The sequence below is a fragment of the Kogia breviceps genome, chromosome 5 (genome assembly GCF_026419965.1).
Source record: "Kogia breviceps isolate mKogBre1 chromosome 5, mKogBre1 haplotype 1, whole genome shotgun sequence".
NCBI classification, from domain to species: Eukaryota; Metazoa; Chordata; class Mammalia; order Artiodactyla; family Physeteridae; genus Kogia; species Kogia breviceps.
This window is the reverse complement of record NC_081314.1, coordinates 79,843,083-79,865,286: the sequence shown is the minus strand read 5'-3', so window position 1 is coordinate 79,865,286 and position 22,204 is coordinate 79,843,083. Positions and strand designations below refer to the sequence as shown.

The window sequence follows — 22,204 nt, the reverse complement described above, 5'->3', positions numbered from 1 at the left end:
TAACAGTCATGATGGCTATTGGGAAATAGGAACTCTCGTACATCGCTGGTAGAAGTACAAAATGATACAAATTCCAGGGAAGGTGTTTTGGCAATATCTATTAATGTTAAAAATGTATTTACCGGGGGCTTCCCTGGTGGCGCAGTGGTTGGGAGCCTGCCTGCCGATGCAGGGGACACAGGTTCGTGCCCTGGTCCGGGAGGATCCCACATGCCGTGGAGTGGCTGGGCCCGTGAGCCATGGCCGCTGGGCCTGCGCGTCCAGAGCCTGTGCTCCGCAACAGGAGAGGCCATGGCAGTGAGAGGCCTGCATACCGCACAAAAAAAAAAAAAAAAAAAATGCATTTACCCTTTGATCAGCAAACCCACTTATGAAAATTTATCCTATGTCTATTTGCACATGTACAAAATTATACACATACACACAAGAGTATCCTTTGTAGCACGGTTTACTGGAAGCCATACTATCTATAGGGAACTGGTTAATAAACTATGTCATATAAACATAATGGAAAAAGAATGAGAAAGTTCTCTCTATATTTATGTGAAAAGATAGATTTCCAAGCTATATTATATGAAGAAAAGCAAGGTATAGAACAATGTATATAGAACACAATCTTTTTTATTAAACATCTTTATTGGAGTATAATTGCTTTACAGTGGTGTGTTAGTTTCTGCTTTATAACAAAGTGAATCAGCTATATGTATACATATATCCCCATATCTCCTCCCTCTTGCGTCTCCCTCCCTCCCACCCTCCCTATCCCACCCCTCTAGGTGGTCACAAAGCACCTAGCTGATCTCCCTGTGCTATGCAGCTGCTTCCCACTAGCTACATTTTACATTTGGTGGTGTATATATGTCAGTGCTACTCTCTCACTTCATCCCAGCTTACCCTTCTGCCTCCCCGTGTCCTAAAGTCCATTCTCTACATCTGCGTCTTTATTCATGTCCTGCCCCTAGGTTCTTCACAATCATTTTTTTTAAGATGCCATATATATGTATTAGCATACGGTATTTGTTTTTCTCTGACTTCCTTCACGCTATATGACAAGACTCTAGGTCCATCCACCTCGCTACAAATAACTCAATTTTATTTCTCTTTATGGATAAGTAATATTCCATTGTATATATGTGCCACATCTTCTTTATCCATTCATCTGTCTATGGACACTTAGGTTGCTTCCATGTCCTGGCTATTGTAAATAGAGCTGCAATGAACATTGTGGTACATGACTCTTTTTGAATTATGGTTTTCTCAGGGTATATGCCCAGTAGCGGAATTGCTGGGTCGTATGGTAGTTCTATTTTTAGTTTTTTAAGGAACCTCCATACTGTTCTCCATAGTGGCTGTATCAATTTACATTCCCACCAGCAGTGCAAGAGGGTAGAACACAATCTTTGTAAAAATAGGAGAAGGATTCCTAAAAACTAATAAAACCAGCTACTGGTAAGGCGTGGGCACAGATGTAGAAAGAGTAGGAAGACTCATGACAGGAGCAAAAATTCTCAGGGTGCCTTTTATATCATTTTTAGTTTTGAACCCTGTACACATATTATCTAATAAAAAATAAATGAAATTGAAATAAAATAAAAGGCATATACCACATGGAAGGTACTAGAGATGACAGTCATTTGTCCTACCTGCCCATGCTGACTGGCGGATAAGAAGTGGAAGAAGGTAAAGGGAGGAATTAAAGGTGACCTGTAACTATGTGGCCCCAAACAAGAGGGGGGATGGGCAGGGGAAGGGGGTGGCGAGGACCCCTGTGGTGTTCCAACAACATAGAAATCAGCTACAGCTTGCAAAACACATGATTGGGAAGTGGGGTTCTGTTTCTTTCTCCTGTCACCCCTTCGGTTTTAGGAATGTCTCATTTGATTGTTCCGTGACTCAACCAAGTTGTATTAGGGTTTGGGCCGTGATGACTAACAGAGAGCCCAGAGATCAGAGGTGTGAGAAATCATCCTAAAGCAACCCCAAAGGGAAGGTGAACCTCCAGGATACCGTTAGAACTGCAAGGACCAGCTACCCTCCTCACCAAGAGGTTCTTCCCTCTAGGCTAAACTTGGAGGATCCAGAATTTATTTTTATTAAAGCTTGTGGCACTCTCTCTCCCTGCTGTGCAGGGTCCACAGTGCTATGGTGCCGGTTAGCTAACCGAGCGCTAAAGGGCCCTGGGTGGTTGTGACATTAACAGACACTTTGTCCATTAGCCCCAGACTAAAGCAGCCAGAGGACAGGGGTGCATTCTTGTTTCTCCCCACCAGAAGCTGACCTGCGGCTCTTATCAGAAAGACTTAAGCAATTTATTGGCCAACGATCAGGTTAGTGGCAAAATGTACATTTCTCAAAGAAAAGGTCACTCACCCCTTGCCCTAGACAGGCCAGCGCAGGAATCACTTTCTCCTGGGCAATACACTGCAGGATCCGGGGTGCTTGGTAGAGGCCTCCCATACAGGAGGCCAGGGATGAGATGTATAAGCCCAAAAGGAACAGGATCCTAGCCCACCAGGGACACCTATATGAGGAAGCAGTTTCATTATCCAGTGTCAGAACCTGCTTACATACCTTTCTCTCCTGGCACCCGCCCACCTACACCCCGTCTGACCATAAATCCTCTAGATTCAACATCCTGGATATATTTCCAATACCCCAGCCCCACCCCACTTCCTTGGCACTGCTACCATTTGAGTTTGACCCACCATCACTTCTTGTATGGACTACACAGAGGATCTCAAACTGAGTGTGCATCAGATTCATCCGGAGTGCTCGTTAAAACACGGATTTCTGGACCTTACCTCAGAGTTTCTGACTCAGTAGGTCTGGGGTAGGGCCCCAAATCTGGATTTCTAACAAGTGCCCAGGTGATGCTGATGCAGATGGTCTGGGGACTATCCTTTGAGAACCACCACCAACAACAACGCTAAGTGGCTAAGCTCTGTCCCCAAGCCTCTGCCAGTGTGACCTAAATGCACATCTGATCATAATGCCCCTGCCATAAAAATACCAATGGCTCTCCACCCCCACTGACACACCGGGCTCTTCCTGGTCTGTGATTCTTCCAGCCCCACACCCTGCACACTCAGAGTCTATCAGCATGATTTCTCTGCCTGCTGGAACCCTCTGTCCACACCCCTAATCTACTCATTGCCTGTCTCTTAAACTCCCAATTGTGCTTCAAGACGCAGCGCAAATCTCCGCTCCCCCAGGAGGCCACCCGCAGCCCGTCACCAGGCGTGCCTGGCGCTCCTCTGGGCTCCGCTGCACCTCAGCATGAGGTTGGGGTGCACCAGGCACACCATCGTTTCCACTGGCTTCGTTTCTGCAGGGCTCCTGTCTGGTTCATCCTGGTCCACTTGGTGCCAACACAGAAATATAAATGCTGAGCACGAGAATGAGATCCAGGACCCACATGGCCCAGAAGGCACCAACAACAGATAGAATGAGAGAGGGCAGAGTTGTTCCGCTTGGTGTCACCTTGCACAGATCAGTGCTGCTGCCCATGCAGCTGTGTCCCACACTGTCATGAATCTCCCTCTCCCTCCTGAGCTGGACCTCATCTGTACCCACAGGAAAGTCTCTTTTCTTGAGTATTTGAGGTACCTTCTCCTTTCTACTTTACTTTAGGCAAATGCCCCGAACTGTGTACTCTAAGTGCTTTATTGTCCAACTATTACAGTTGGGTTAGATTTCATTTTCACTTTTGTTACTTACACCCTTCTCCATGAAGACTCTCCTCACCCCAGTTTTTACTTCCTTGCTTTAGCGATGCAGTGGGTCAGTGGCATCAAGCTATACTGAACACTGGCTAGACCTCTTTCCTGGCCCATAAATTATCACCAGAAACCTGCATCAGCCAGGATTCTTGACTGGAAATATTTTTTTTTAACAATAATTTTTTAAACTTTATTTTAATTATTATTATTATTATTTTTTTGGCTGAGTCGGGCCTTAGTTGCAGCACACGAGCTCTGTCGTTGCAGCACGCAGCCTACTCTCTAGTTGTGGCGTGCACGTTTTCTCTCTCTAGTTGTGGCACGTGGGCTCCAGGGTGCGTAGGCTCTGTAGTTTGCGGAGTGTGAGCTCAGTAGTTGTGGCGCGCGGGCTTAGCTGCCCCACGGCATGTGGGATCTTAGTTCCCCGACCAGGGATCGAACCCACACCCCCTGCGTTGGAAGGTGGATTCTTTACCCCTGGACCAGCAGAGAAGCCCCTGGAAATATTTTTTTAAGAAGATATTTGTAGGATACTAGAGGTTCACAGGTTCGATCATCAGGAGACTGAAAGATCAGGCTTGGGTAAAGGCAAGGCTGGAAGCACATTCAGACTGCTGAACAGGAACAGTCTGACCAAGCTGTGACCAGCACCTGCTGCCCTAAAGATGAATTCTCACCATCCTTTGTCTTTGCCTCATTCATTACATTTGGAGCATCTGATGGGCCCCGCCTCAGTCACATGCCCTACCAGGGCCACAAAGGGACAGGCAAGTGACAGTCTGGTCATTTGGACTCCTATAATATTAAATGGGGCTCCTCCCTTCAAGACCTCACACAGGGGGAATAACCCCCAAATGGTCAGGGAGGACAGAAGTTTAATGGACAAGACTAAGGTCCACCATAGAGCCTACATTTTCCTTAATTCAGTGGGGATGACTTCTCCCTAAATGCATGACCTCATCTTCATCCCCAATGAATCTCTCCTCTTTTCTTCAATGTCATGGGTATCTTACAACTATCCCACTCACACCCTTCTTACCACTTTACTACTAGAAGAAATTAACATCACCTAACGTTTCCCTCATTTTATTTGTATGCTCCAATGGCATGTTATTTCCTACCCTGTGGTACAGTTAATTACTCTCACGGCCCATCTTGCCAGCGTGCCATAAACTCCCGAGTCTCATGCATATTGGCCCCTCCCTGCCACACCTGAGTCTGGCACACAGGGTTCAGCAAGTGCCCGCTGAAGTCATAAAGCTTCACGACTTCACTGTGACTTGTGCCCTGGATGTCTTATAAAACTGTCAAATAAACTGGTCCCAGTATCAATCCCTGATCCATCCTGAGATACAATCATTCATCTGTAACCTTTGTTTCTGTCTTCTCTGTCTGTTGACTTTTTTTTTTAATGGACTCTGTGATGAAATTTTATCAAAAGCTTTTTTTTGAAAATCTGACCCAGTAGTTCTCCACTCTGGCTATACACGAGTCACCCCAGAAGTTCTGCTTTAATTAGTATATGGGACACAGACATGGTTCATTTTTCAAAAGGCCTCCAGTGATTCTAATGTGCAATGAGGGTGAAAACCACTGGGCATGGTACACTGTCTTCATTGCATCCTCCCCTCAGAGAATTCTCCAGCACAGGCAGGCATGGTATTTCCTTGCAGAAATTTTACTGCTTCTTATCCAAAAGGTTATATACATTTGAGTTTAAAAGAAAATTCTTGGGACTTCCCTGGTGGTACAGTGGTTAAGAATCCACTTGACAATGCAGGGGACATGGGTTGGATCCCTGGCCTGGGAAGATCCCACATGCCGCAGAGCAACTAAGCCTGTGCACCACAACTACTGAGCCTGCGCTCTAGAGCCTGCGAGCCACAACAACTGAGCCCGTGTGCCACAACAATTGAAGCCCGTGCACCTAGAGACCATGCTCCACAACAAGAGAAGCCACCGCAATGAGAAGCCAGTGAACCACAACAAAGAGTAGCTCCCGTTCACCACAACTAAAGAAAGCCCGCAGGTAGCAACAAAGACCCAACGCAGCCAAAAATAAATAAACAATTTTTTTAAAAAAATTTTATTTTCAGGGACTTCCCTGGTGGTCCACAGTGGTTAAGACTCAGTCTTGCAATGCAGGGGACACTGGTTCAACCCCTGGTTGGGGAACTAAGATCCCACATGCCACAGGGCAACTAAGCCTGCACACCACAGCCAGAGAGCCCACGTGCCGCAACTGCAGAGCCCACACACTCTGGAGCCTGCATGCCATAACCAGAGAGCCTGTGTGCTGCAACTAAGAAGCCCACGTTCTCTGGAGCCTGTGTGCCACAACTAAGACCCGACACAGACAAAATAATAATAATAATAAAAATAAATAAATATTTTAAAATAATTCTTTTTCATTTATAGCCTGCCCATTTGCAGTGGATATGAGTGGGAAGAAGACTGCCCAGGCTGGCATGCTTCAGTGATGGAACTGACCAGAGGAAGTCTCTGGCAACATGAGATTGTGATATGGTGACCTCCATCCTGGCCAGCCTCCCCACAAATGCTCCGCAGGATCCCTGCAGAGCCCTGGGGCTGAGGGCCAGAGGGACAACTATCCAGGTGTCAATTGGGGACTTATGTCCAGTTTGTCAACTGTGTTTAGAATGGCCTGTTCACTTGCCACTCTTTTTTTTTTTTTTTTTCGGTACGCGGGCCTCTCACTGTTGTGGCCTCTCCCGTTGCGGAGCACAGGCTCCGGACGCGCAGGCTCAGCGGCCATGGCTCACGGGCGCAGCTGCTCCGCGGCATGTGGGATCCTCCCGGACCGGGGCATGAACCCGTGTCCCCTGCATCGGCAGGCGGACTCTCAACCACTGCGCCACCAGGGAAGCCCTTGCCACTCTTTTATATAAAACTGTTATTCAGTCAATTTTCTGAAAAATAAATGAAATGTTGGTCCTCGTGGTTGGATATATTATAACAACTCCATTCTCTCTCTCTCTCTCCCACCTGAGTCCTGCCCCTTCCTTTCTCTCACCCATCCATGCATGGAGGGAGCATTTCCTGAGGACCACGTAGATAACTGGCATAGGGCAAGGTTTTACAGGTACAACAGTAAACTCCACAGCTTTGCTCCCAGCCGCGGAGAATGTAATCATTATCTCTGTTTATATGGGGCTGTAAACTTGCTATCTGTGCCAGTGGAGGTGGAAGTAAGAATCTATTTGAGCAGATGTGTGTCAACAGTTCTTTAGGAAAAAGTAAAATGTGCCCTTCTGTCATCCACCGGTGTGAGTCATCACAAAAAGCTGTCTTTCTAAAATATTATCTGGGGTGTGAACTACCCTAATTTCTCTTTTCATAACTACTGATGAAAATCGTTAATTCATCTCTCCACTCTTGGTATTGGATCCCAGCTCCCATTGGAGCTCCAGTCATTGAGAGAGCCCACCAACCTACTGGCTGCTCTCTTCTCTTGAAGGACTGAATTTAAAGTCATTTCCAAGGTACTCACTCTGCCTCACCTAATTCCTGTGGCCCCTTGACATTACTGAGGTGTACATCCTGACACCTGTACGATCCCAAATGTATGACTATGGTGATGCCTCAGCAGTTCCCTCTTTCTGGAGACATGAGTTTTCGAATACTGTCCTCATTCCATGAGTTGACCAACATCGCAACTTTCAGGCAAGTTTTCTTTCTCACTTGATAAGACACTTTCCAGAAGGAAACAAAGTTGGCTTCACTTCCTGAGAGGCAGAGATGTGTCCACGATGGACAGCAGAGGACAGGCAGGCGGGGCTGGGTGGCGGATGCTGGGCTGGGCTCAGCCCCCCAGCCACGAGCCTTGCCTCACCCCGACTTCCCAGGCGTAGCTTGTGAATGTGGGAAGCCGTGACTGTCTAATCCAAGAATGATGAGAGTTCTCCCCGTAGGATACCCCATGTTTCACAAACATGCTTTGAGAATACAGTTCCTACTTAGTCTGTTCTTATTTTGCTAGTTAGCAAGCCCCAGGGCTCCTAAAATACTTGGTCTTTTTGACGTGTAATAAACATTTTTTCTTGGGCTGCATACAAGTTTATTCTGAAAAAATTATTCAATCTATTTAATTTTACCCCTACGAATACCTGCTCTTTATACAACTCCTTTTTCTATAACCGAATAACATTGGGATTGACACTTTGGGGGCTTTTCCTATTCAGTTAAACATGTGGATTCATAGGAAAAAAATGTCCCCACCCCAAAATGTGTCCTATCTGTAAGGGTATCCATCCCCACAAGGAGTGTGTAGGGAGTCAAAATGTAATAAGCACCTACTATGCACCAGGTATCGTGCTTTACACAGATTACCTCAGAGCCACTTTGACGTACTCAGGGTTTTTTAGAAAGTGTAATATTAGAGAGACTGACACCCAACATCCAGGAAAAAGTTCCTCTGGGGTAGGGATATAAAGTGAAAAGAAACTTCTGAGAGAAACCATGGGCTGGGAAGCCAAAAAATTAGAAATAGATCAGAGAAGCTGCAGGAAACCCAGAAAGAAACAGATGAACTGACCAGCTGCAGGTCAGTGGAAAGGAATCCAGGGCAGCCAGCGGCCACTGAAGATAATTGTCCTGGCAGAAAAAGCTCGCGAGAAAGAGAGGGACGTGCTCAGAGGAGCTTCACGAGAAGGAACGCCAAGGGGTGGATGCTGGAGGTCTGTGCCCAGCCCTCGGGGCACACAGACCAGATGGAAGAGGCCTTGCTTCCTCGGGCCCAGGAGAGCTCAGAGATGGTCCAGCTCAGAACCCAGGCCACAGTTAAGATGTGAGGGAGAGATGAGCAGTTCATTAAAACCACATCAGGGTGGCAGGTTGTGTCAAGGGACCACGTGAGGAGGCCACACCTGTACCTGCCAGCCTCTCATGCTGCACCCTCCCATCCTCCAGGTGCCATGAGTACAACTGTCTGTGGCCTAACTTACTGCTCAAGTATAGTCCCTGCTACTGCAGCCTGGTCAGTCCCAAGGAGGGATATGCTGAAGGGCAAGAAAGAAGAAAAGCCGGGTTTCATGGCTTTGGGGGGAAAATCCCACATGGTCCCCTTTGTAGGGGGACCACAGGGGGCAGCGCGCCAGGGTGCTGCTGTTGTGGAGCTGCCCTGGTTGGTTCCGTCTCTGTCCCCTCACTTGCTGCGCTGGCCCCTGCTTGCTACTGACGATCAAGAACACTATCTTTGGGCTTCCCTGGTGGCGCAGTGGTTGAGAGTCCGCCTGCCGATGCAGGGGACACGGGTTCGTGCCCCGGTCCGGGAAGATCCCACATGCCGCGGAGCAGCTGGGCCCGTGAGCCATGGCCGCTGAGCCTGCGCGTCCGGAGCCTGTGCTCCACAACGGGAGCAGTGAGAGGCCCGCGTACCGCAAAAAAAAAAAAAAAAAAAGAACACTATCTTTTCTTTCTTTCATAGGTTTTACAACAGCCTGTTCCGGGAAACAGTCTCTTGTCCTCTCCAAAAACCAACTGTCCACCTCTCACCTGGTATGCGCGTAGTGACATTCCCACATGCATCTGCCAGGCATGGTTTGGCAGGTGTCCCCAGCCACAGAAGGGCTTGCCTGCCTAGCTGTTTTAGTGCCTGGGACAGGTGGCATTTCAGACAAACTCCACCCCCTCCCTGACCCCATTCACGAGTCTATTATTAGTGGTGGAATCTCCACCCACGAAGTCTCCCCTGCGCTGTCCGTGGAAACGTTCTTACTCGCTTGCTGTTGGGGCCTTCCTAGGACACAGGCTGCCCACGCTCCCACACACCCGTTTTTAGCTTCCCCGCAAAGCAGGGGAAGGAGCGGAGAGAGGAGGCCCCGCCCAGGGATCGCTGGCCTCCCTCCATCCAGATCAGAGTCTCTGGTGGTCGAAGGGACCTCCGTGGGGGAATCCACGAGGAAGAACTGGCTCGTGAAGGGGCAGAGCTAGCTGGCCATTGGCACGGTGCAGACGGCAGCCGGCAGCTCCCTCGGGCCAAGGCCCAGCTGCTCCTGGAGGCCTTTAATCCCTCTGATGAGGCCAAGCTTTTCATTCCACAGTTAAAGAGGCCCCTGGGAGATGAAACGCGAGACAGCAGCGAGCACGGAGTTATAAATGGGGGAAGCTGATGCTGCTTCCTCCCCTGAGAGTAAACTTTGCTCACCGGGGGTGGGGGGGGGGTCTAAGACCTTGGGCCCTGGGAGGTGGGTGTCAGCGCTCTCACTACCCGAACTGCTCCCCCTTTTAAAACCTCCTTATGCGGTCAGGCCAAGACCCCCCAACCCCCAAAAACAAATATCCCCTTGACACCGGCGTCTACATGCCTGAAAAAGAAACCTGTGGTAATGTGAAAATCAAGCCCAAACGTAGCTGTAAAATGTAAGTTCAGAGTTTCCGGCCCCAGGTTGCCCCAAGCAGCGCCCCTCCATGTATCGGCAAGGCTGCTTTGCAAAGCCTCACACCAGAGAAAAGGGTACTTTCTCCTACATATGAGCAGTGATACTCAGGAGTTAACTGAGTAAGAAAACCCCCCTAGCCTGGCGCATCTCTCTGATACATGACAGGAATCTCAGGGCTCACTTTTCCCCCAGGGAACTGAAGGGAAGATAGGAGTTTTGGGGGATTTCCAGAAGAATGTGTGCAAGTCTTATTCTTCTGGGTTCTAAAGATGCCAAGTGAGTGTCCTTGACTGTCACATGACCTCCAGCCTGTTACGGGGCTGCTGTGGAACATCAGGAATTCGCTAATCTTCTGCAGGCAGGGTGCAGGGCTCAGGAAACAAAGATACTGTAGCCAAATCCACCCGGGGCCACCTCCCTGGGGAGCCCGAGGGGACAAGGGGCCTCCAGCCCTGCCTCTCACCGCCCTTCACCTTGGCGCTGGGATTCCACCATCTGCCTCCACCTTGCCACCCTCTTTTCCATCCATCAGCCTCCTCCTTCTTACCCACTTCTTGCAAGTAGCACTTCCTGCTTGTGGTGGAAGGGGAGGCTATCGGCAAAAATGAAGGGCTGTGGGAGCTGGGGATTTCGGGGGACCAGACAGTTTCTGCCCTGATTTTCGACATGAAGGGATGCTTGTGTCCCCATTACTTAGCACCTGCATGCATGTGCCTTTTCAGGTGTTGCTACCCGGGTCTAGGGATCCATACGAAGGACCTGCATCTTCCCCATGGTTTTGGCCCCTGAACTTCAGTCCTGAGCCCGAGACTACGTGGATCCCCAGGCAGGGCTGCAAGGGGGAGGCAGCCACTGCTGCTCAGAGCCGATCAATGACCCGCAGCCTGAGCCTGTCGGGCAGTGCAGGACTCATCCACCTTTTCTGCTATCAGGAAGCCATAGCAAAGGGCCCCTCGGGTGCAGATGGCGCCCAGCAGGAGGACAAAGACGATGTACAGAAACCACCTGCAAGAAACCCAAGAGCGGAGCAGAGCTGCCACCTGCCTGTGCCCAGCCCCATCCCACCCCACCCCACCCCACCCCACTCAGCCTACGGGTTCCCAAGGAGATCTGTCCCAGAGGACAGAGAAAGGCCCATCATGAAGGCTCCCCGGGCACTTCCAGTACTTTTTCTCCTCCAGCATATTTCATACACACACACACACACACACACACACACACACACACACATAAACGTATCATTGTTTTGCCTCTTTCTTACATTACAGAGATTGTTGGGGGTGAGCAGCGGCCCACCAGGCCTCTAGGTGGCCAGGATGCAGGCCGGGGCTCACTGGCAGCCCTGCACCCCATTATCCTGCAGCAGAACAAGCTGATCATTCAGGCCTCGGAGTCCTGCTGTTCCTTGGCCCCCAGGTGACAGAGAGCCAAGCCGAATGTGAAAGGCCAGCAGCAGGGACCTGGCTCTGCCCTCAGAAGCCCTGTGACCTTGATCAAGTCACATGATCCCTGTGGCCTCATCCCCATCTGGACAGAGGGAGGGTGGGCTAAAGGCTCCTCCCGGGACCTCCCAGCTGTGACCAAAAACGAGACAGGGCTCTTTCTTTCCCTTCCTGCCTGACACCCAACCTTCTCTCTGTCAGCCTCATTTTCTTCCCAACGAGATCACCTTATTTAGCTCAAAATAGAGACAGGTGCTGTGTACCTGGCTAGAAGAAACAGTGCCATCATGACAAGCTAAAAGCAAACACAGCATCGGTGAAACAGACACAGTAATATTTTTTAAAACATCACAGTGAAAATAATACAGGCACTTTAACCCTCTTGGGCCCTTGTCATATCTGGGATCTCATTACCTTTCACGCCTACCCAGTGAAGGCAGAGGAGTTTCGACCCAAGTATAGAGAGAAAACAGAAGATTCTAGAAGGTCAGAAACAGACCCAAGGCACCCAGCCTGCTTGCGTGGGTGGCAGAGTGCAAGCTAAAACAGGGACACCTGACAGCCTTGGGGCAGTGTCAGGGAGGCAAGCTGGGGGAAGAGGAGAGTCAGCCTCTGAGTTCCTACTACGTACGTGCTGTTACACACAGCATCTCCTCCACAATCGATGGGGCACCCATGTTCTCATTACCTTCATTTTACAGAGAAGAAAAAGGAGGCTCAGAAAGTTAAGTAAATTGCCTGAAGTCACACAGCCAATCAACGGCAGGGCTGGGATGCAAATCATAGTCTGTCTGATCGCAAAATTCTTCCTCTTTATATTCCCTGCAATGACCCTGGAAACTCAACGGTTACAAAATGCCCAAGTTCAAAATGGGGGTGGGGGAGGGGGAGGGGGAGGGACAGGAGTCTGAGGGAAAAGGAAAGAAAGGATTTCATCTTGGTTAACAACCCTCCTCCTTGCTGCATTCCCAGGCAGCGGGTAGGAAAGGGCAATCGTCTGAACCCACCAGACGTGAATTTTCCAGCTGGCTGAGTGTTAAAAGGAGGATTGGAATATAGAATAGATAGGTCACAGTCGGGGCACTCTTAGAACAAAAGGAGCAATCCCCTCTTTTGCCTGGGGTTCTCTCTCCCTCTCTCTAGCTGATTGCCACGAGGGGAACTTACGAGATGCCAACAGCTGCTAGGGAGCCCAGGGGGATGCTGGCAGCAGGCTCCCTGAGGTCGCCCCCCATGTTGAAGCCGGCCATGACTCCTGAAAGACACCCAGATGGGAGAGAAGGGTGAGCTGCATACTCCACGAATCATCTGCCCCTCCTTGGGGCCCTCTCCTGGAAGGGATCCCAGGGCAAGCCCTCCCATATGCAGCTCTGCAAACTGTACTTCTCAATCTCCCCTGGCAACTGGGGAGGCATCCTCGAGGCATGAAAGGGACCTTTGTGGGTTGGGTGAGTTCGGGAGGAAAGCCCTATTGGCTACAAAAGCATCTTATGGCCCAGTGCAAAGTAATGAGGGCCAGGGAGGCGTCTGGCAGGCCACACAAAGGTCCCAAGGCCACATACTGAGCTCTGAGCTCTGCTTTCCAGATGGACAACATCCAGGAGAGGCTCAGCCTTAGCAAAGTGCCCACCACTGCCTGCTCAGCAGAGTTACTTTCCTCTGCTGCCCACAGACTACACTGGGGTTCAGGGGTCCCAGGGGCAGGTCTCAACCAATATTCAGAGCCAGCTACCATGTTCAAAGCTCCTGAGCTGCCAAAGGGCCCTAAACAAACTCCAAAGAACCATCCTGATGCTTCCAACACTGAGTGGCAAGCTCCTTTTAATCATGGACTCTATTCCCCATGAACACGCATGAAAAGCAGTTAGTTAGTCACAATAAGGAGGAACAGCACAGTGCTGGACAGTGAGGACATCGCTTCGGTCCAAACACACACACACAGGAAACCAAAAAGACAATGTGTTCTGAACATCACATGTGGGTCCAGCCCACATGTGCTCTACAAGCCCACAGGAGTGGGTGCATCTTGAATGTGGCCTTGAAGGAAGATTTGCAAGGGCTTAGGGAGAGGAATGGGTCTAACCCTGTCATTACAGATTTATGAACCCTTTGAACCTGACAGAGCCTGTGTTAAGCACTCTTCATGCATTTTTTATCTTGTTTAATCCTTACAACAGCCACATCAAAAAAGTAGAATTATTTCCCCAATTTTATAGAAAAGGAAACTAGTGCTCAAAGAGGTTAATTAAAATAGCCTACACACATTCAGTAAGTGGCAAAGCTAAGATTCAACCCTGACCTGTGTGATTCCAAAAATTGTACTCTTAACGCCCTTGCTATAATGCTTGAGAGAACTCAAGTGCAGTGGAGTGAAGTGAAAGTTTGGGCCCATAAAGTTAAAGCAGAGCTATTTCAAAGAGTACTGTGAATGCTGGACCAAGGCGGGGACCTGCATAAACTTTGACCTAGCAATTCCACTACTAGGGTTGTATCCTAAGTAAACAGTCAAGGATATGAGTAAAGATTTATCCAAAAATGTTTATAAATGCTTGTTTATAATAGTGAAAATTATAAACAACCTAATATCTAAAAATAGAGGATTGGCTAAATAAGTGATGATACCTCTTTCAATAAATACCAGGTCACCATTATTGTCAGGGATACGTTGTGACATGAAAAGAGATTTCAAAGCTATTGTTTCAATTTCAGAGGCATATTCTAAAGCAGGAAATATGGTATGATGCTATTGTTATAAAAGAAAAAAACAGATAAATAGATGTGTAGAAAAATGAAAAAGGAACTAGAACATTTTTCAAAATCTTAACAATGCTATTGCTGGGTGATGGAAAAACAGATCATTTTCTATTTTATTGTCTATCTCTACTTTCTTAATTTTCTTTAGTGATCATTTTGAAATAAGGGAAAAGTAATTCTTAAAGGTCTTTTTGTTTAAAATAGCATGTTAGGCACATTTTCTTTCTTCTCGGTCCCCTCCCTCCCAAGATCCCATTAAAAGGGTAGTTAAGGGGAAAAATGTATACATGCCTATAAGCAAAGAGGATTAGGAGGGGGAGCCTTAAGTAGATGAAAAGTTTCTACAAATCTCTGGAACATAGAAAATAGAGAAAATGATACAGAGTAACAGGGAAGGAAAAGAAAGCCTTGGAATGTTTCTCTAGAAGATCTAAATAAACTGCCCAAGGAAAACCAGGGCCGCTAGTGTGGATGTTCACACCCCAAATGAAGCCCTCCTCAAGAGCCAGCCACACCCATAAATGTGCTGCAGTCAGCTCTCCCATGAAGGAAGAACCCCATCAGGGAGACAGACCCATGTACACTATAGCAAGGGATCCACACCAGCAACCAAAGATCGCCAAGTGTGTAACAAAAACCAGCAACAAATATACAAATACATGCATGATAAAAACAGAACAACCTGGGTTAGAAGAAACATATAAATCAGGACACAGAAGAGAAGTTTGAAGAAAACACTAATTAGTGGCCCCAGACACATCCAAGAAGAATATTCTACCTATAAAGTGAGATGCTATGAAAAACAAAAAATAATCTAAGAACAAGAAAGAAGTTTTGGAAATTAAAAACATGATCACTTGGGCTTCCCTGGTGGCACAGTGGTTGAGAGTCTGCCTGCCGATGCAGGGGACACGGGTTCGTGCCCTGGTCCGGAAAGATTCCACATGCCACGGAGCGGCTAGGCCCGTGAGCCATGGCCACTGAGCTTGCACGTCTGGAGCCTGTGCTCTGCAATGGGAGAGGCCACAACAGTGAGAGGCCCGTGTACCGCAAACAAAACAAAACAAAACAAAAACCATGATCACTAAAACAAAAAATGCAGTGGAAGATCTAGAAGATAAAGTTAAGTAAATACCCCAGAATTTAGAACAGAAAAATAAAGGGGTAGAAATTTTGAGCAAAGAATAGGAGAAATAGAGGAGAAATCTTGGAGTTACAACATCCAACTAACAGGAGGTCCAGAAAGACAGAACAGAGAAAATAAAAGAATATAACAAGGTAAACAATAGAAATGTCTTCAAACTGACGCAGACATAAGTCTCTATGTTGAAATATCCCATAAAGTAAACAACAACAAAAAAGTCCACACCTAAATGCATCATTGTGCAATTTCAGGAAAAATCCTAAATATTTCCAAAGACAAAAACTGAACACTTACAAAGGAACAAAAATTAGACTGGCATCAGACTTCTCATCAGCAGCCATGAATGCTACAAAACAGTGGAGCACTGATTTTTAAATTCTGAGGAAAAGCTATTTTGAAACTAGAGTTTCAGCCAGATTACCAGTTAAGTGAAAATAAAGTTAAGCTAACAAGGGCTCAGAAAATTTACCTCCCACATATGGTTTCTTTCTTTTTTTAAAATTAATTAATTAATTTTTGGCTGCATTGGGTCTTCATTGCTACACACAGGCTTTTTCTAGTTGCAGCAAACACGGCCTACTCTTCACTGTGGCGCATGTGAGCTTCTCATTGCGGTGGCTTCTCTTGTTGCGGAGCACGGGCTCCAGAGCACAGGCTCAGTAGTTGTGGCACACGGGCTTAGTTGCTCCGTGGCACGTGGGATCTTCCCGGACCAGGGATCGAACCCGTGTCCCCTGCATTGGCAGGTGGATTCTTAACCACTGCACCACCAGGGAAGTCCCCACATATGGTTTCTGAGGAAGATACTAAAGCAAGTACTCCAGCAAAATGAGGATATAAACTGTGAAGGAGAAAAACACATGATTCAGAAAGCAGTGATAGTAACTCAGGAATTTATAATGTCCCAGAATAAGAGTTGTACAGTAGAGAAACCAGTAGGGATTGAAGCAGAAGAATGGAGGCCCCACTTACTCTTTCTTTTATCTGTAATAGAACAGATACTATTTCCCAGAGATATTTACAAATATGGCACTAAAAAAAAAAAAGGTTCCATGGGTCAGGGGGAAAGTTGGGAAAACATTGATTAAACAAGATTAGAGAGATTCTTGCTGCTGGACTTACCATATAACATGCTGGTTTTCATTGTCCATCTCTAAGAAGAGAAATGTAGCACACAGTATACAGTATTTCCCAAAACTTATTTGGCATTGAACACTTTTTAAAAAAATGAAACACTTTATTCACTGTTAGTGTTCCATGGAGCACAGTCTGGAAAACACCAAGTGCCCAATTTTGGAATTCCTATTTGATCTTTACACTCTTCTTGGCAGGCTTCCTAAAATTCTTTAAAGTGGCTATTTAGAATCAATGATTCTTAAAGCTGGAAGGTGTCCTAGAGATCACTGACTCCAGCCTTTTATTTTACAGATGAGGAAACCGAGTCCCAAAGAGGGGAGGCGATTTTGCACATGTTTCAAGCTAGTTGCTTGCAGAACCAGCAGAACTCATCTTCAGGTTTCCTGATCTCAAGTCAGTGTTATTTCCTCCACATCATACAGTCGCTCCATTTCTCTCTAACACCCATGCTGTTTTTGGATTTTTCTTTTTAAAACAGAGTAACTGCATGATTAATTTGGGGTAACCCCCCCCCCCCACAAGAGTGCTGAACTTAGTTATAATCAGCATCAGTTTACTCACAGGAACTTCTGTCACCAGTTCTGAATCACTGGTCTGTCCTGGTCCAGGGCATTTCCCCTCCTCGTTTGTCTTGAACTGCCAGTTCCAGGAAGCAGTTAATTGCTTTACCCCAAACCACGTCCTCGCCCTGTATCTGGATGATGATATGGGCTGCACCTTGTTACCATGTGACTTAGGAAACAGCTTCCTTCATACGGGTAAAGCCTTCTGACTTGCTCTTCCACCCTAGTCCTAAGGCCTTTTGGCACATCTTCACTGTCTCAGCTTTAACATGTGAGGGTGATGGTATCGGCCATCACTTTACCAGCTCGGGTTGAGGAAGCTAAACTTCCAGCGCCATCCAGACCTTCCTGAGCATTGCCATGGTGCTTACGGTTTGGGTAGGTGGCACCAGGTGAACTGGGGCTTGGCACCCTGGTTCAGATGTCTGTGACAACAGACATGGATGGCCAGGAGAGGAACTGACCCCTTAGACATCTCTAAAATCAGCTCTTGATTAAAATAACCAGTATAAATGTCAATTAACCACTTACCATCATTTGCAAAATAGTGGTCATCTTTTTCTCACCACCCCCTTCATCAACCATGGTGCACAGAGACCAAACTTCACCTGTTGCCTATTATCACAATCCCACTCCCACCCTATTTTCTTTTTTGATCCTGAAAATGAGAATTCGTAAGGAAAAAAAAAGTCTAATCGTTTTTTCTAGGCTTTTCTGGTTTCTGTTAGTTGGTCATTAAAGGACCACTTACTCTTTCTTAAGGAACTTCCAAGCTTCCTCGTGGGAGCTTCTTGATCCAAATCTGTGACCTTAGAAAACTTCAATTTTCTTTTTCCATTTAGAGCTTGTTTCTCAGCTGCCTATTTTTTTTTTCTTTTTTAAGTTCATAAATTTATTTTTCTTTTCCACTAAGGTAGAATATCCATGCACTAAAGTGACTTAACCTTATCTGCCACCTTTTGTTATTTGGAGGCAGCCGTGGCTCTGAGCCTTGGTCTCCTCACCTGCAAATGGGGATAAGATTATTTACCTTGCAGGACTGTCGTAAAGTTGGAAAGAACATTTATAAGGTGCCTAGCATGCCTAGCACCTGGAAGGTGCTAAATAAATGTCCACTGGGGGCAGATGGGCTCTGTCCCTCACTCACAACTCCCTTGGGTTCCGAAGGACTCTGGCTGCCTCTCCTTACCTTCCACCTGATTTCCAAAACCCCACTCCTTCTCCATACCTGACTGGTTTGTTTATTTAGCTGTTCTGGTGGGAATCTTTCATTCCCCCTCTGCTCTATTCTTGGAGGCAGCACTTGTCAGTACCCCACCCTCTCGATGCCTTAGAGATGCTGCTGAGACAGACAGTGTCGAATAACGGGACTTTCAAACGCTGGGACTCCAGCAAGATTTGTTGGCTTCTGGGTCAGGGGCAGCTCCGGACAAACATGTGTCCTCGCTTCCGGCGTCCTCTCCAAAGCACGTGGGAAGCAGGGGGGTTCACCACTTCTGTCAGGTGACCTTGGGAAACCACCCCTCTGTGTCTTTGTTTCCTCATCTGTAAAATGGATTAATAATAGAACCTATGGAAGGATACAGGGTCTATGGGGCCTAAAAGTTAAAAAGAATACAAAATTATGAATATGAAATTAGGAGTGGGGGCTTTAGAAGGAGGTCACACAAGCGAGGGACCCTGAAGCCTGGGCTTCATTAGCTTCATGGTAAATCTGCATCTGATAGAAGCAGTGGAGCCATGGTGAGGTTTAAATAAAAGACTGTAAAGTGCTCAGGACAGTGCCTGATAGTGTAGGCTGTTGTAATGATAATAATTATTATAGATATTGTAATAATTTTGATAAAATTATACATTAATTCTATAAATGAAACTACAAAAATAAACACGCAGAATAATTATAAAGCTTTTTTTTCTCCTGTTCCTGCTCACAAGTCCATCAGAATGCAGCAGGGCGAGCCCCATCTTCAGGGTGTCCTTACCTGGGGCTCTCTTCCTTAAAACAGGACCCGGTTGTGGCTGAGCAGGTCCCTGTTCTCTCACCCACAGACACATAACTTAGGAGGAGACCTGGGGATACCCCGGGAGGGCGGATGTAGGCTGGAGGCAGGCCCAGCACTGATGCCCAGAGCTAAGGGTCCCAGAGAGAGCCGACCAACCCAGGGGGCCAGCACAGCAGACTCCAGAGCTTCTCGGGGTGTTGGTGGGGGGGGGTGCGGCTGGAGGAGTGGGTAGAATCAGGTCCAGGGAGGTCAAAGGACGTCCAGAAACAGCAGGGCTCTTGACCACGGAGGTAACCTGGACGTTCTGGCAAAGGCTGCTGGTTTCCCTGCTACATTTTTATGCTGGGTGTGGTCAACCACAAGAGGCCCTTATCCCTTCCAGTAAGAGCCTGAGATTTGGGAACAGGGGTTACATGACTTCACACAATGGTATTATTCCCAGTGAATTTCCATGTCCTAGTTCCTCCATGTATTGTGGTCCTGGATCCCCGGAGTGGCTGCCTATGTGTGTATGTGAAAACCCTGTAGGGAGAGATGTCTGTTTTTCAGAGAAAGTTTAGTGTTGTAGCTCGGAGAAGGAGAGTGCTGTCAGAAACAAAGCACACGTAGAGTCTACTCCAAGGCCCCAACCCACCCTGCAGCCATCACCACAGTGTGTGGTGGAGTGCAGTGAAGAGGACGGACAGGAGACCTTGCTTCATAAATCCAGAGGAGCCACTGAAACCTAGGCTTCAGCTGCTCTTCCCAGGATGTCTCCTGACCTTGGGATAAAATCTCTAAAGTAACCTAAATAACATGCTGCTGGCCAGAGATGAGGATGCAGCGTGGGTGGACCAGAAAGTGTTTGTTCTTCCAAACTCCTCTCCCCTCTCTACAGCCTGGAGGTTCTCTTGTTCCAGAAAAGGATGGCGTTGGAGGGAGCCCCAGCCATGACTCACTCAGAGCTAAGCCTTGGCAAATCCATCACCATGGAAACTGCCAATCATCCATGCTTTTCATAGCTTAATGGAACATCTGCCAGGGGAAAGCCAAGTGATACAAATTGCCTGTCCTGCCTACTGTGTTTACACTGGGGCCCCTGCAAAAGAGAGAGAGCCAGGAAAGGCAACCCTCCACAGAGGGATGGTGGCCCAACTCTGGTCACTAAAGCTGGGTGACCTTCCTCAATCCTTCATAAACTCCTCTGTGCTCCTCCTTTCCCAGTTGGTCAAACAAAGGATCAGATCAGTGATTCTCAACCTGGTTGGGCCGGGGGGATGGGAGGGACAGTAAAGCACATGCCCGAAGAGGGGTGGGGTAAAAGAGACCTGTGTAGACAGTGTGTTCAATATTATAATTTTTTTTTTTTTTTTTTTTTTTTTGCGGTATGCGGGCCTCTCACTGTTGTGGCCTCTCCCGCTGCGGAGCACAGGCTCCGGACGCGCAGGCCTAGCGGCCATGGCTCACGGGCTTAGTTGCTCCGCGGCATGTGGGATCTTCCCGGACCAGGGCACGAACCCGTGTCTCCTGCATCGGCAGGCGGATTCTCAACCACTGCGCCACCAGGGAAGCCCGAATATTATAATTTTATATTTGGAATATTACAAAACAATATTTTTGTAATTTAAACCACAGAAAATAAAGAAACTTGGCTAAGATTCTTAAGTAGCAATCTTTCTTGAAGAAAGGACCAAGATACCCCTCTCTGATCCAGCGAGGCACATCAGAATTTCCAGGGTAGTGAGGTTCTTAGTGATTATCAAAAATGAATATGGATTCAAAGACGAAAAGTTGCAAGTCGCTGGACTAGTCGATCTCAAATGTTAGTCCAGGTCAAATTCTGGGCTCCTGGGTGGCATCTTCCAACCTCAAGCCACTGCTAATTAACGGAGGGAGAAATATCAGAGGGGAGGCTAGCCACCCCTGCCCCTCTCTCACACCAGGCATCCCCTCTCTGACAAGGTGCAGGGCCTGGAGAGGCAAAGGAGGGAAGCCAAGGGAGCAGCATGGAGCGGGCCCGGCAGGGTCACATGCCTGAGGCAGCCTCCTGGTGGTCCTGCCTGCCTCGAAGGCCCACAGCCCTGCCTCAGGTGGAACTGCTAACGTGGCGCCTGCAAGCATGGGCTTTTGACTTGGCATCAGGACTCACTGCCAGGCCTAAGGAAACAAACACTCCGGTGGGAAGCGGGGGAGGGGGATGAAGATCGGGGGAGGGGGGTGGGGAGTGGGAGGGGCCAGAGATATTTTCTGATGTTAACTTTTTAAATATTTCCTCTTTTTTATTTTCCCCTTTCCTTTTCTGTCCATTCGGAAGGAAGCTGGCCTTTATTTTATTGCCTTGGAGGAAATATGCAGCAGGGGAGAAGTAGAATTTGCCTGCACACTGTTTTGGGTTCTGTTTCTCAAAGGCCTGAGTCCTTAGGAGATTTCCGAGGATTGAGGAAGCAGAAAAGAAGCTGCAGAAAGACTGGGGAGAGCATGCGGGGACAAAACCAATTTGCTATATAGTTTGCAGGGCCCAGCACAAATAAAAATGTAGGGTACGTCGTTCAAAAATTATTAAGAATTTTAGCAACAGCAAAGCATTAAACCAAGTGTGTGGCCGTTCCAAGCCTGGGGCCCAGTGTGAATGCATAAATCCATGTCCATGACGCTGGCCATGGACAGCAGTGTCCCCCGCCCATATTAGAACAGAAGACTGCCCCCCTCAAGCTGGGGCAGGAAGAGAAAGGCCCACAAGATCTGGAACAACGGGGACCTGGGGCCTACTCCCTGGCAGCACTGGTGGGGATCCAGCAAGACCACAGAAAGGAGGGTCTGAGAAGTACACCAACTCTAAGCATAGGGTTCCCAGGCTCAGCAGATTTCCAGTCCCCGAATGTGGCTCAGAAGCAGCAGAGAGCATAAACCTGAAGGGATCTGCAGCCAGGACAATAGGAGGGCCTGGCTCTGCACACAGATGATGAATAGCCAGAGCCCCCTAACATGCCTTGGTACTTGGTAAGACCCTGAGACCCTGAAACAGAATGACAGGGCAAGGCGGAGGCATGAGGAATGACTGA

At 47.9% G+C, this 22,204-nt stretch overlaps 1 protein-coding gene across 1 annotated transcript in view; it reads right to left on the bottom strand.

The window, feature by feature from the left end:
* The window catches only part of SLC12A8 (solute carrier family 12 member 8), a 138,872-nt gene that overhangs the window by 34,449 nt on the left and 82,219 nt on the right, over nt 1-22,204 (bottom strand). The window contains 3 exon segments of the mRNA XM_059064432.2: nt 2,371-2,503; nt 11,030-11,125; nt 12,730-12,817. Of these exon segments, the coding sequence (XP_058920415.1) occupies nt 2,371-2,503; nt 11,030-11,125; nt 12,730-12,817 (317 nt within the window).